This window comes from Macrosteles quadrilineatus, unplaced genomic scaffold (genome assembly GCF_028750875.1).
Source record: "Macrosteles quadrilineatus isolate MER2022 unplaced genomic scaffold, UCM_ALF_1.0 Scaffold_19__1_contigs__length_3004403, whole genome shotgun sequence".
Classification (NCBI taxonomy): domain Eukaryota; kingdom Metazoa; phylum Arthropoda; class Insecta; order Hemiptera; family Cicadellidae; genus Macrosteles; species Macrosteles quadrilineatus.
This window is the reverse complement of record NW_026542612.1, coordinates 2,664,891-2,677,321: the sequence shown is the minus strand read 5'-3', so window position 1 is coordinate 2,677,321 and position 12,431 is coordinate 2,664,891. Positions and strand designations below refer to the sequence as shown.

The 12,431-nt window shown below is 36.0% G+C and overlaps 1 protein-coding gene across 1 annotated transcript in view; it reads right to left on the bottom strand.

Moving 5' to 3' along the window:
* The window catches only part of LOC129005299 (probable pyruvate dehydrogenase E1 component subunit alpha, mitochondrial), a 34,208-nt gene that overhangs the window by 20,403 nt on the left and 1,374 nt on the right, over nucleotides 1–12,431 (bottom strand). Inside the window, exons 2-4 of the mRNA XM_054434156.1 lie at nucleotides 10,071–10,136; nucleotides 4,316–4,489; nucleotides 593–811 (exon numbers count right to left, since the gene is read on the bottom strand). Coding sequence (XP_054290131.1) covers nucleotides 593–811; nucleotides 4,316–4,489; nucleotides 10,071–10,136 — 459 coding nt within the window. The remainder of the gene's footprint in view (nucleotides 1–592; nucleotides 812–4,315; nucleotides 4,490–10,070; nucleotides 10,137–12,431) is intronic.

Below are 12,431 nucleotides of genomic sequence, written 5' to 3'. Positions count from 1 at the left end.
GTACAGCTCTGATACAGGGTGCTGCTCATGTTCAGGGTGGGTCCATTCAGCTTGCAGTGCTGCGGAGTTTGCAGAGAACTACATTTGTGGACTTTTTCTTCTTTTTTTTAATTTTGGGATGAAATTTTATAACTTTTTCATAATACTTCATGTTTTTTATGAAGGTTGATTTTTGAAATGTAATTTCTTCTAAAATGTTTAAATTGTAATATACACCGTTTCTTAACTACAACCTTTATTAAGTAATAAAAAGTGTTTGTACAATAATTTGTTGTAGTACTATTATATAACTAACCTAAACAAATGATTTTTGAACTGTACGGTATAGCCCCTTCTACTGTACGGAATAGCCCCACCCCCAGGGCTATTTCGTACAAGGTAACTTTTTTTTAAATGCCAATTTTTACATGTAAAAAATGCAATAGTTCCAAAATGTTTATATACAATCAGTAGCCAAATAATTAAATGATATATTGCTTGTGTTTACATTACTTTTACTTCGTAATTTGCGATGTAACTACGAGTCTCCCTTATGTGTACGGTATAGCCCCACTCTCCCCTATAATAATATTAAGAATTAATAACCACAAACCTGGGCTCCTACAATCCCATTGCCACCATAGAAGTTGTGAGTGTACATGTGCATGGAGCCACCTTTGCCTCGGGCACAGCCGGACTTGCGACCGGTCAGTTCTGCCAACACTCCGTACACAGATACACCCATTAGGTAAGTCCAGCCGTGCACACGGTACGCAGAGATGACCGAGTCATCCTTGCGCATAGCCGCTCGCATCCCCACCGCAACTGCTTCCTAGGTTGACCAGAAACAATATGGCCATTAAAAATTGATTATTCAACAGCATTTGCCTCATAGGGATGAGATACTCGCAAATCAAGACAAGTTAGAAGTTCTCTTTTATAAATTGAAAATATAAATTTGCAATGAACTGTACTATGAATTGAGTATGTAAATTTACTATGAACTGTACCATGAATTGAGTATGACAATTTCTTTTAAATTGACTATGAAGAATGAACCTATACTTTGTATCCTATTGCAAAATATGGAGTCTATTTTAACGCCCACTAATGCCAGGAGTGTTTCAAAGTTGGATAAGTGTCTCTGTGCAATATAAGGGTAAATTTATATTGTTTTCTTACTTAGTTTTACAATAGAGGACAAACGATTGTCTTCAATTTTCAACATGTACTATGAATATTTGTTGTAGTTTTATTTAGAATCATAAGGACCATACCATACTAAATTTTAACAAAAATAGGTCTAGCGGTTATTTTTCAGAAATCAGATTTATTTTTAGAGTATCTTTTACCATAGGTGGCACGGTAGGACCTAGGCCCGGGACCGATTTACTTTTTCATTTTGATGTCCTCAGAGGCCAAAAACACCATTTGTTCAAATTTGTATATACACGTATATATACACGTCCGTGAACGTGATAACTTGAGTAATTTTCGTCCGATTTTGATGAAATTTGGTTTAAGGGTGTGAGACAGGATAAACTTGAATGACTTTGTGAACCAGCATGATCGGACCATGCTGGCTGGTGACCAAAATGGTGCAGCCAATTGAGACTGCCGCTGACTGTAAAGTGTGTGCTGTAATTAATTAGATTTTTAACTGCTAAGGCCCCTTTTATTCACAGCTTTTTTTATAAATGCATTGCCGTAAATGGGTGCTTTTATTCAAATAGGAGCGGTCTCAGAAGTTGCGGGTACCCGCGGAGGTTTGTAAATTCACCCCCTTGCACTTAGAAACCGCCGGCGGCTAGCGGTTCGTATATGCATTGTGTTATGGGATCGTTTATTCAACGCGGGAGCCCGCCGTCGCTCTCGCATTGCTACCAACCCAAGTCACCAGTGTCAAATACTGAAAGATTTTGTCAGAAATTATCTACAGTAAATAAAATTTAGATTGGACACCACTCTGGCACTATTCGAAACTTTTACAAAGGATTTCTTTAGCTAGAGTGGGTTTTTAGCTAGATTTCAGGCATAAATAGCAGCCGTTGAAGTGAATCGATGACAGTTCTCAGTTGTAAACCAACTATTGTGTTAGACTGGTTAGATTGAAGAAGTATACATTAAAAATACAAAGGTTTTAAAAAACAAGGGTTGGCAGCACTGTTACACTATCCACGTGACAGCGGTCGATCGCAGGTAACACATTGGTGCAGCGGTCGCCCGCAACGGGTGCCCGCTGTCGGGCAACCGCAGTGAATAAAAGGGGCCTTAAGGTGTGAAGGCCATTTAAATTCATGAAAGATTAGTGAAGTGTATGGCGAGAACATTATGAGTGACGGAATGGTACACAAGTGGGTAAGGGCATTTAAAGATGGCCCCACTAACGTTCATGATGAGCAACGCAGTGGGTGGCGTCCATTACTGTCACCAGTACCCAGTACCCATACCAAGTACCCATGCTCGAAAGGATGTAAACAAGGCCGATTTTTTCAGAATTTCTGGTGCAGGCTTGCCAATAGATGCACATACACAGTGCAAATGTCCAAAATGCCTATCGCAGTGCTGGAACGGAGAAATTTAAAAACAAAATTTACTTAAAAACATGCCTCGTATATACATATATAAAAATTTGAACGAATGGTTTTTTTGGCCTCTGGGAACATGAAGAAGATGAAAAAGTCAATCGGTCTTACAGTGCCACCTACAGTAATAGCTACTTCCCTATAGGGAAATTCGCTAAAATTGTTAATTTAAAATTCCTATGTTATTCTTATGGAGATTATTGTAAAATGTTGTAGTTTGCTTGTTTATGATTATATTTTTATCTAACTTGACAAATTATTTATTATTTATAACAAATCTTTATTTTATTCTAAGCTATTAATATTTTACAAAAAATACACTTTGTTACTTTCCTAGTAGCAGCAAACCTAGGTACTCGTTAAACCTAATGTTATTTAAATAGATTTTATTGAAAATAAATTCAGACAAATGGAAATTTGCTTAGTCGGCAGGTTTGCTGCGGCGGGAGTATTTTTATTTTTTGGGGTTTTTTATGGGTAAAATCGTAAAAGTTGCAATTAACTTGGGATCTGTAATTTTTACAGCAGTGGGGGTGTAATTTCATCTTGTACAGAGTGAACTATAACATTACCATACTAAATTGTAATCAAAATCGTTTAGGCTAATTTTGAGGAAATTTGATAATTTTTTGCAAATTTCCCTATAGGGAACTACTGTCAAACTGTAGCTATTACTGTAGGTGGAACAGTAAGACCTGGGCCTGGGACCGATATACTTTTACATTTTGATGTCCCTAGAGGCCACAAACACTATTTGTTTAAATTTATATAGTCCTATATGTAGGTATGTAGATTTAAATCAAAATTCATTCCAGGGTGCTGAGTTGGTATATTTAATATATACGTCCATGAACGTGATAACTGAGCAATTTTTGTCTGATTTTGATGAAATTTTGCTTGAAGGTGTAGGACAGGATAAACTTGAATGAGTTCACGAACCAGCATGATCGGCCCATGGGAACAGGTTTAATGGGGTAAAAATTGTTTTTTTTTCTCAATATTGACCCTCAAAAAATAAAATTTCCTAATTTATCTTTAAACCACTTTAAAGAGTTTACAAAAACAAATAATTTTGTATATTGAAGTCTTTTTTTACGGTTATTGGCAAAGGAGAAAATTCAAAGTTGTAGGCCTACTTATAATTCCCAAGTTATTCGTAATGGAGAATAAGTTAACTGATGTGGTTTGTTTGTAAGGATATATTTTGATCAAACTTGGAATTTTTTTCATACTAAGCTATTAATATTTTGCAAAATAAACACCCTTTATTACCCTCCCTGTAGCAGCAAACCTAGGTACTTGTTAAGCCTAATGTTGTTTAAATAGACTTTATTGCAAATCCAATCAAGTAAATGCATATTACCTTAGTCTGCAGGTTTGCTGTGGGTATTTCGTTATTTTATGGGAAAGTTACCATTACAAATTGAAATTTCCAAAAGATTAAAAGACACTTGGTTGGAGATACCATGTACCTACATACAAACTGTAGCTCTGTACACATCCACACATACAGGACAGACACACACATACATCACTTCAGAAACCACTTTTTCACCTAAAACTCAAACTCTAAAATTTTGTCAAATACAACTAATACCGGCACTTTTCCATATAGGGGAAGAAAGTAAAAAGCAAAGGCATTCTGCTTTAACAAATATTTCTCTCTGGGCTGCCACTTTGCACCCCTGGTTGCAAAATAACTATTCCTTAATCAATGCTCTCTATAATACAAGTATACAAGATTACTTTACCTGCCCCGCATACAAGTGACAGAATCCTCTGATAATCTTCTCTTTATACAAATTGCCAGCTGAGGTCTCCAACCGCCGAATAGTCTGCATTTGTCTGTAGAACTTGAGGGCATCTTCTCTGTTGATGGACACTTGTGTGGATGGCCCCTTCTCAAGCTTGTGTAGTTTGAAAGGCTAACAGTAGAGAGAACAAATGAGTAGGCCTATATATATATATATATATATATATATATATATATATATTATATAGTTTGTTAGTACATTTATTGAACAAGGTGAATTAAAATATGTTATATTTATATTCCAAATATCACTATCAAAATGTATATGACATAGGAAGTTTTTTCGGACCTTCGAGTTCATTCAAGTTCATTGCAGGAAGGTTTTTCTGAATCAAAATTAAAATCTCTTGTGCAGATTCACTTACAGCTTTGATTGAAAAACCGCAACATAAAAAAATACCCAAAGTTTCAAAAATTACTAAATATATTTTTTTATTTTGATTGAAAAATACCAATATTCCGCAAAAAATTGAGCTATTCCATAGTTAATAGTAATAGTTATTCTGGAGCAAGGGTAAACACAAGTTAAAAGCCGGTATTTACACTACCACTGACAGCAAATGGTGGCAATGCATGTTCACAATTTGACTGAATTTGTCACAAATGAACTAGCAGTTAACTCAACTTTTTAGGTCGACTTTGCAGCATTGATTCCATTAAAGAAAAGTCTTTCAATTTATGACCTTGAGTACACGTCAACTATTTTCCAGACTTTTTATGACCAATCTCTTACAGGAGAAATCCTGTCTAATGTGTTACCAGTTAGTGATAATAGTGAGGTGATTCTATAAAAAAGGAAAGTAAACCATTTCAGCAATCTGACTTCTCCCTAATGGGAGAAGTCAGATTGCTGAAACGGTTTACTTTTAGCTAATGCTTGGCAACAACCCTTATCATGCATGGGTAGGAGTAACTACACTGTCATGGGTAAATCAAAATCACAAAAGTTACAATTAGTATCTTGAAGCGTAAATTTTACAGAATTTGTAGTTGTACCATTTTGCTTAGAGTTAAAAGAACAATAAATAACATACAACATTTTAATTAAAATCGTTCAAGACATTTGTGTGAAAAACCAATTTTTCCATTGTTTCATAGGTTATTGTGGGAAAACACCACTAAAAGCCAAATTTCCATACATCACAACAAATTTATGAGGATATCACAGATACACACCAAATTTCATCAAAATTGGACCACAGATGTTCCACTTGATTCTTATGGTGAACATTACTGTTCATTTAATGGAAAAGTACCTGGGGACCGAGCTTTGCTCGGGGAAAATCTTTAGTTTACTCTAAAAGCAGTCTTAGTATTGCAGATACATAAATCCATTCCCAAACTGCACACTGCTCGCCTTTACTACTTCCTTCAGCACTCCCTACGTCGTGGACCTTTTTCTCTCCCTTCCCATTGCATGTTAGGATTGCAGATATATCAATGTAATTGCCACAGACAGTTCCCACACTCTGCACTGCTAGCCTTACAACTTCCTTCACCACTTCCTACGAAGCGGACCTGTTTTCCTCCCTTCCCATTGAGATTGCAGATACCTTAATCTAATCGTCATAAACAGTTCCCACACTCTGGACAGCTCACCTTGACTACTTCCTTCACCACTTCCTACGTCACGGACCTGTTTCCCTCCCTTCCCATAGCATTTTAGGATTGGAAATACCTTAATCTAATCGTCATAAACAAAAGAACGTGTTTTAATTGTAAAAACCTTTTTTAAAAATGGGGAAAACTTTACTAACACGATTCGAGCACTGCGAAATGATTTTGGTAACCATAACCGTCCATCACGTGCGGCGATTAGAAAACTGATTGATAAATTTAATGTGACGGGTTCAGTGTTAGATGTTAAAAGACCAGTACGCCCTCGGAGTGGCCGATCAGTGGAAAATATCGCTGCAACAAGTGCCAGTGTTCGAGAAAATCCGACAACCTCAATTCGTCATCGTTCCCAGCAATTGTTCCTTTCCTACGGTACAACCCAGCGCATTTTGACTAAAGATCTACATTTGCATGCGTACAAGATCCAATTGACACAAGAATTGAAACCGGGAGATTACCAACAGAGGCTTGAATTTGTTAACTGGGTGTTGGAGAGTATTCAACGTGATGAAAATTTTGTGAACAAAATAATCTTTTCTGATGAAGCTCATTTTTATATCAATGGCTACAAACAAAACTGCCGCATTTGGGGAACTGAAAATCCTCATGCTATTCACCCGAAAGAAATGCATCCAAAAAAAGGTAACTGTTTGGTGTGGATTGTGGGTTGGCGGCGTGATTACTTTTTTGAAAATGACCATGGCGATGCAGTTACAGTCAATGGAGAAATTTATCGGGAGATAATAAGCGATTTTTTTTGGCAGCAGTTGGAAGAATTGGTTGTCAATAACGAGTTGAACGACTTGTGGTTTCATCAAGATGGGGCCACTTGTCATACAGCACGAGAAACAGTGCAGTTGTTGCACACAAAGTTTCCCGGCCGTTTAATCTCTCGTTTCGGTGATCAGCATTGGCCAGCAAGATCATGTGACCTCACACCAATGGACTATTTCCTTTGGGGATATTTGAAGCAGAAGGTTTTCGCAAACAAGCCCAACTCGATTCTGGAGCTGAATGACGAGATTCGCAGAGTAATCCATCAAATTCCACAACAAATGATCGAGAGAGTGATGGAAAATTTCATCAAAAGGGCTGAAGTCTGCAGGGATTCACGTGGCGGTCATTTGACGGATATTATTTTCCATGTGTAATGTCAATCTTTAATAAATGTGTATAAGTAAAAAAATACCTTGTAAGTAAACTACAAAACGTATTATTTAATTTTTAAATTGTAACCTCTAACTGGATCACCCTTTACTTGCCTTTATACTAGGCCTACAATGTATCGAGCAATCTTCAGTATAATCTTTGCTCAATTCAATAGTAACAAGTGATGCTTTCCCTTTTCCTTTTGTACTGTATTTGTAATGTGCTATTATACTGTGGGTAGTTGGCTTATTATGAACACATGCTACAACTTCAAATCTTTTGTTTACTTTTTCCTTGTTATTTAATTCAACCAACATGGTTACTTAGCAACCCATAAGCCTAATGTTAAAAAAATTTGACTTTCAGTTTCGTTTTTCTATGTAATTAGATTTTTGTTGGCAGTTCTAACTGCATGAAACTCATTTTTAGGCCAAAAATAAACTATTTACAAGATTTGAAAAAAATCGTCGGAGCCATTTTTGAGATTTTTCTGCAAGCAAGCAAGCAAGCAAGCATACATACAAGCAAACATTGCTCGTATTAGAGTATAGGATAAATATACAGGGTGACAAAAAAGTCTGGAAACGGCTTAATATCTTTTTAACTAAATCCGTTACAAAATTCAAACTTTTCACATCAACTTACATGTATAAAAACTACTTTTTTCAAGCATTTTCATGTTTTTATCTCCACCAGGGGACGACCCATGAGGAGTAGGTACATAATCTTTAAAGTAAGCATAGGTTGATATGCACATAATTTTAAAGGTCTGGTCAAGTGGAGTTCATTGCCGGAAACCGCGTCAAAAAAGGTTCATTCGTTACAAAATGGCGGCATTTCAAAGTTCTTGCGGAATATACCTGCACAGGCCTTGGTAATGGTAAAAACTAATAGTCAAAATTAGCCGGGAAATCTGAAACCCGGTTAAATTTGTTTTGAAGATTGAATAAACTTAGTCAATGGGCTAGTTGACTTTATAATACAGTTTCAGCTCTCAAGATGATGTTTAATACGAGTATTTACCAATATTAAGGCCTGTAAAGGTATATTCCACAAGAACTTTGAAATGCCGCCATTTTGTAACAAATGAACCTTTTGAGATGCAGTTTCCGGCGATGGACTCCACTTGACCAGACCTTTGAAATGATGTGCATATCAACCTATGCTTACATTAAAGATTATGTACCTACTCCTCATGGGTCGTCCCCTGGTGGAAGTAAAAACACGAAAATGCTTGGAAAAATTAGTTTTAGCGAATTTCCCATATAGGGAATAAGCTATTACCGTAGTATTCATGGTAAGACCTGGACGCGGGACCGATTTTTTTTTTCGTTTTGAGGTCCCTAGAGGCCAAAAACACCATCCGTTAAAATTCATATATATATATATATTTATATATTTATATGTTTATATATTTATATATTTATATATATATATATATATATATATATATATATATGTGTCCGTTAGCACGATAACTCGAGCAAAAATGATCCGATTTTGATGAAATTTGGTACAAACGTGTAAACCTACGTTTATTCGAACGAGTTCGCGATCCAGCTTGATCGGACCATGGGAACGAGTTCGCGATCCAGCTTGATCGGACCATGGGAACGGGGGTTTACGGGGCGTTTTATAGGGTAAAAATTGGTTTTTCCCATTTTTGACCCAAAAAACATAAAATTTAGCAATTTCTTTCCAAACCATTTTGTAGAGCTTAAAAAAACAAATAATTTAGTATATTAAAGCGTTATTATGCGCCTAATGGTTACGGAGAAAATTCCAAAAAATTGTAAATTTAAAATTCCTATGTTATTCTTATGGAGGATAAGTAAACTGTTGTAGTTTGCTTGTTTATGAACCTATTTTGATCAAATTTGGAAAATGTTTTTATTTCTTACTAACTATTAACATTTTACAAAAAAAAAAAAAAAAACAGTTTTACCCTCCCTGATGAAGCAAACCTAAGTACTTGTTAAACTAATTCTATTTAAATAGGTAATTAATGTTATATTTTTTAGTAGACATTTCAGTGTAAATCCAATCAGTCAAATGGAAATTCGCTTAGTCTGCAGGTTTGCTGCGGCGGGGGTATTTATACATGTAAGTTGATGTGAAAAGTTTGAATTTTCTAACGGATTTAGTTAAAAAGATATTAAGCCGTTTCTAGACTTTTTTGTCACCCTGTATAGCATAAATATAATAAAGTAAAGGGGTAAATATTATTAGCAGTGTTATGACTGGGCATAGCTAGTCAATAACTACAGTAGACTCCCTCTTATTCGAACTCCTAGGGACCGAGGCCAGTCCGGATAATGGGTTTTCCGGTTAAGCCGACGTCCCCAAAAACTCATTAAAACGGACCGTTTACAGTGATATTCGACTTAAACTTAGGAGAGCATTGTGTATTTAGACATTTGACTACTGTTCTCAAATCTTTCCCACGAGAACAATCGTTTCAGTACCGGCCACTTCCTGCCGATCTAGTCCGGTTAAACCAATGTGCTGATAAAAATTGTCCGGTTAAAGAGATGTCATTTCCGTCGAGTGTAGTCCGGTTAAACCGATGTCCGGTTAAAAGGTGTCCGGAAAAGAGGGAGTCTACTGTAGTATTGTAAACCCTCAGAATGATTTTTTGCAGCCCTGGACTGTTAAGAATTGAAAAAAACTTTTTATATGATATTAATGTTTCAGGTGGTTAAAAATCACACTTTAGGCTTATTTTCAATTGTTTTTCCGGACCCCCCCCTTTTCAGTAGTATTTCATACCCTCCAGACCCCTTGGATGTTCACCCCCCTAAAGCGATCATACTGCTGTGGCCCTGAGGAAAATTTTATGCAAACCAATAGGTTCTCTGATAAATCCTAGTGAGGATCCCTGCAGTACACCATTACAAATATTCTTTGCTGTGAATTGATATAGTTACCTTAGTTTCAAATGAAGCCTCGGTTGCAAAGAGCTTAGGACAGTTCTGAAAACAGCTCAATGTTTTCTGTAACATACAGAAGACTATTGATTTGAAAAGGAGAGGATGGATATTATAGTTCGGCCGCTTAGAAAACAACCTCCGCGCTAATGCTAAACCAATGCTGGAGGAGGTCGCTTTCTAAGCGGCCGAACTATAATTTCACACATAAGTTATAATGTTCAGTGTATATAGGGTGTTTTGTTAAATTTTGTTTCTTAATTGAAATAAAAAAATTGTCTTGTGTTTTTACTAAAGGAAGGAGATTCAATAAACTTAATAAGTTGCCATTTAGTGATTAATTGATTTTCAAACAATTGGTAAACATACAATTTTGTGACCTGTCAATTAGCCTTCACAGCTACATATCTCACATCATAAATGGATTATTTTATGTGCAGTCATGTTAAGTCTCTCGTCAATGCCATTAAACCACAGAGGTTGGATGGCCTTTTAAGTTGACATTCATCACATTATTATTAAAAAACAGACCCAAGCAGCTGCTGGGTATAGCTGCCAAAATTTTAAAGGGCTCTGCCCCATAATGATTTGTGGGTTAAATGATCTTATGGTGAAAAGGTTTCTTTACATTTGAACAGATCAATACTTTTGAATTGAGTCAATAGTTAAATATCGTATATTACGCTAAATAGGTGTTTACCGGACAAGTGTGACCGTTCCCGTGGGCAACAAAGTCGAGTGCGAGATTACCATAAGAGTCCGGTAAACACATTTTGGACGAGTGACGTACGTTATTTTACGCCATACTACTCTAAGCTAACTTAACAATAAAAATCTGTACAAATTAGAGCTGCACTAGAATGCTGAACGTATGTACCGGTACTAAAGAACTAACAATCACTACTCATAACTAGAGGTAATGAGGCTAGAGGTAATCACCCCTCATTGCCAAATATAATACAATCAGCTGGTTGGTGTCCGGTAAAAATTCATTACAGTACAGTAGTACGTAATGAAACCCCATTTGATTAAGCAGGCGGCAAACAGCTGTTTTCTGGACTAAATCCTTGCTTGGGAAGTTTGTTAAAACAGTGTAGTATGGCGTAAAATCTTTCCATCGTTTAAATTTTTTTTGTGCACATGCCAAATACTATTCTGACAAATACATAAAAAACATGCCATTCTATTGAGGCCACTTATAACTGTCCATGTTTATTTGATTTTAAAACTGCAGAGCCTAGAAAACCCTTGTACAGTAGAGTCCCGCAAACTCGGCGTAATGTGGATTTGAAGGGTGCCAAGTTTGTGAAATGCCGGATTATTGGGAACTAGGGTTAAAAATAAGATCAATACAATTTTAAAGCTTTTTAACCGCCTTTTTTATATAAAAAGCCAGTATTAAGTGATCAGAAAGTACAACAAATCCTTGGTACAGAGTTGTGAATTATATGACTTGACCTGGCTTGAGTCAATGTTTAACTCGGACACAAAAAATCACTAATTATCTTAGCCAGGTGATGGCCGAGTTTTCCAGACTGCCGGGTTATCGAGTGCCGAGTTTGCGGGATTCTACTGTATTTTAATTTCAAGACATTAAATTTATTGTTAGACTGATGATGTAAAAAATTTTAAATTTATCACTCACCATGTAATGTTTCACATTGACTATTAATTTGTTCTTTGTATTTTACTTATTACCATAAAAGTCCTGTTCTTTAGTTTAAATTATTAAGACTCTTGTTTACTTTGATGTCTTGTCTAAATTCCCCATTGCAAACAAAGTCCTTGTTTTGTTAACTTTGACGTCTTGTATACATTTCACATTGCAAATAAAGTCCTTGCATTTGTTAACTTTTACGTCTTGCCTAAATTCCCCATTGCAAACAAAGTAAATGGATTGCGGATAAAGTCCTTGTATTTGTTAAAGTCTGACATTATTTTCTACACACACATATTACATGTTCAGGGTATATATAAAGTCCCGCACCAGTTCAATATTTTCTAAACGACAACAGATAAATCAATAAGATTTGGTACATCAACACCACACCAAAAAATCTATTTTTTAAGGAATTATCAATTTTCTGTCATATCATAGGGACGTCCCGCAAGGAGTCAGAAGGAAATCTTAAATAGAATGATATTTACATCAAATTAAAGACCTTTACTAGCAGAATAGAATGCCGCAAATTTGAACTCAAACGGACAACGAAGCCAAAAATGACAGCGGTTCAAAGTTTTTAAAGGTACAATTCATTTAACTTGCATTGCTATAATACGGTAAACTCCTCAGGGCGGCACAGCCCTAGGAATCGGAAGAAAATCGTTACGTAAGCATTGGTCAATATGACCATCAAATTA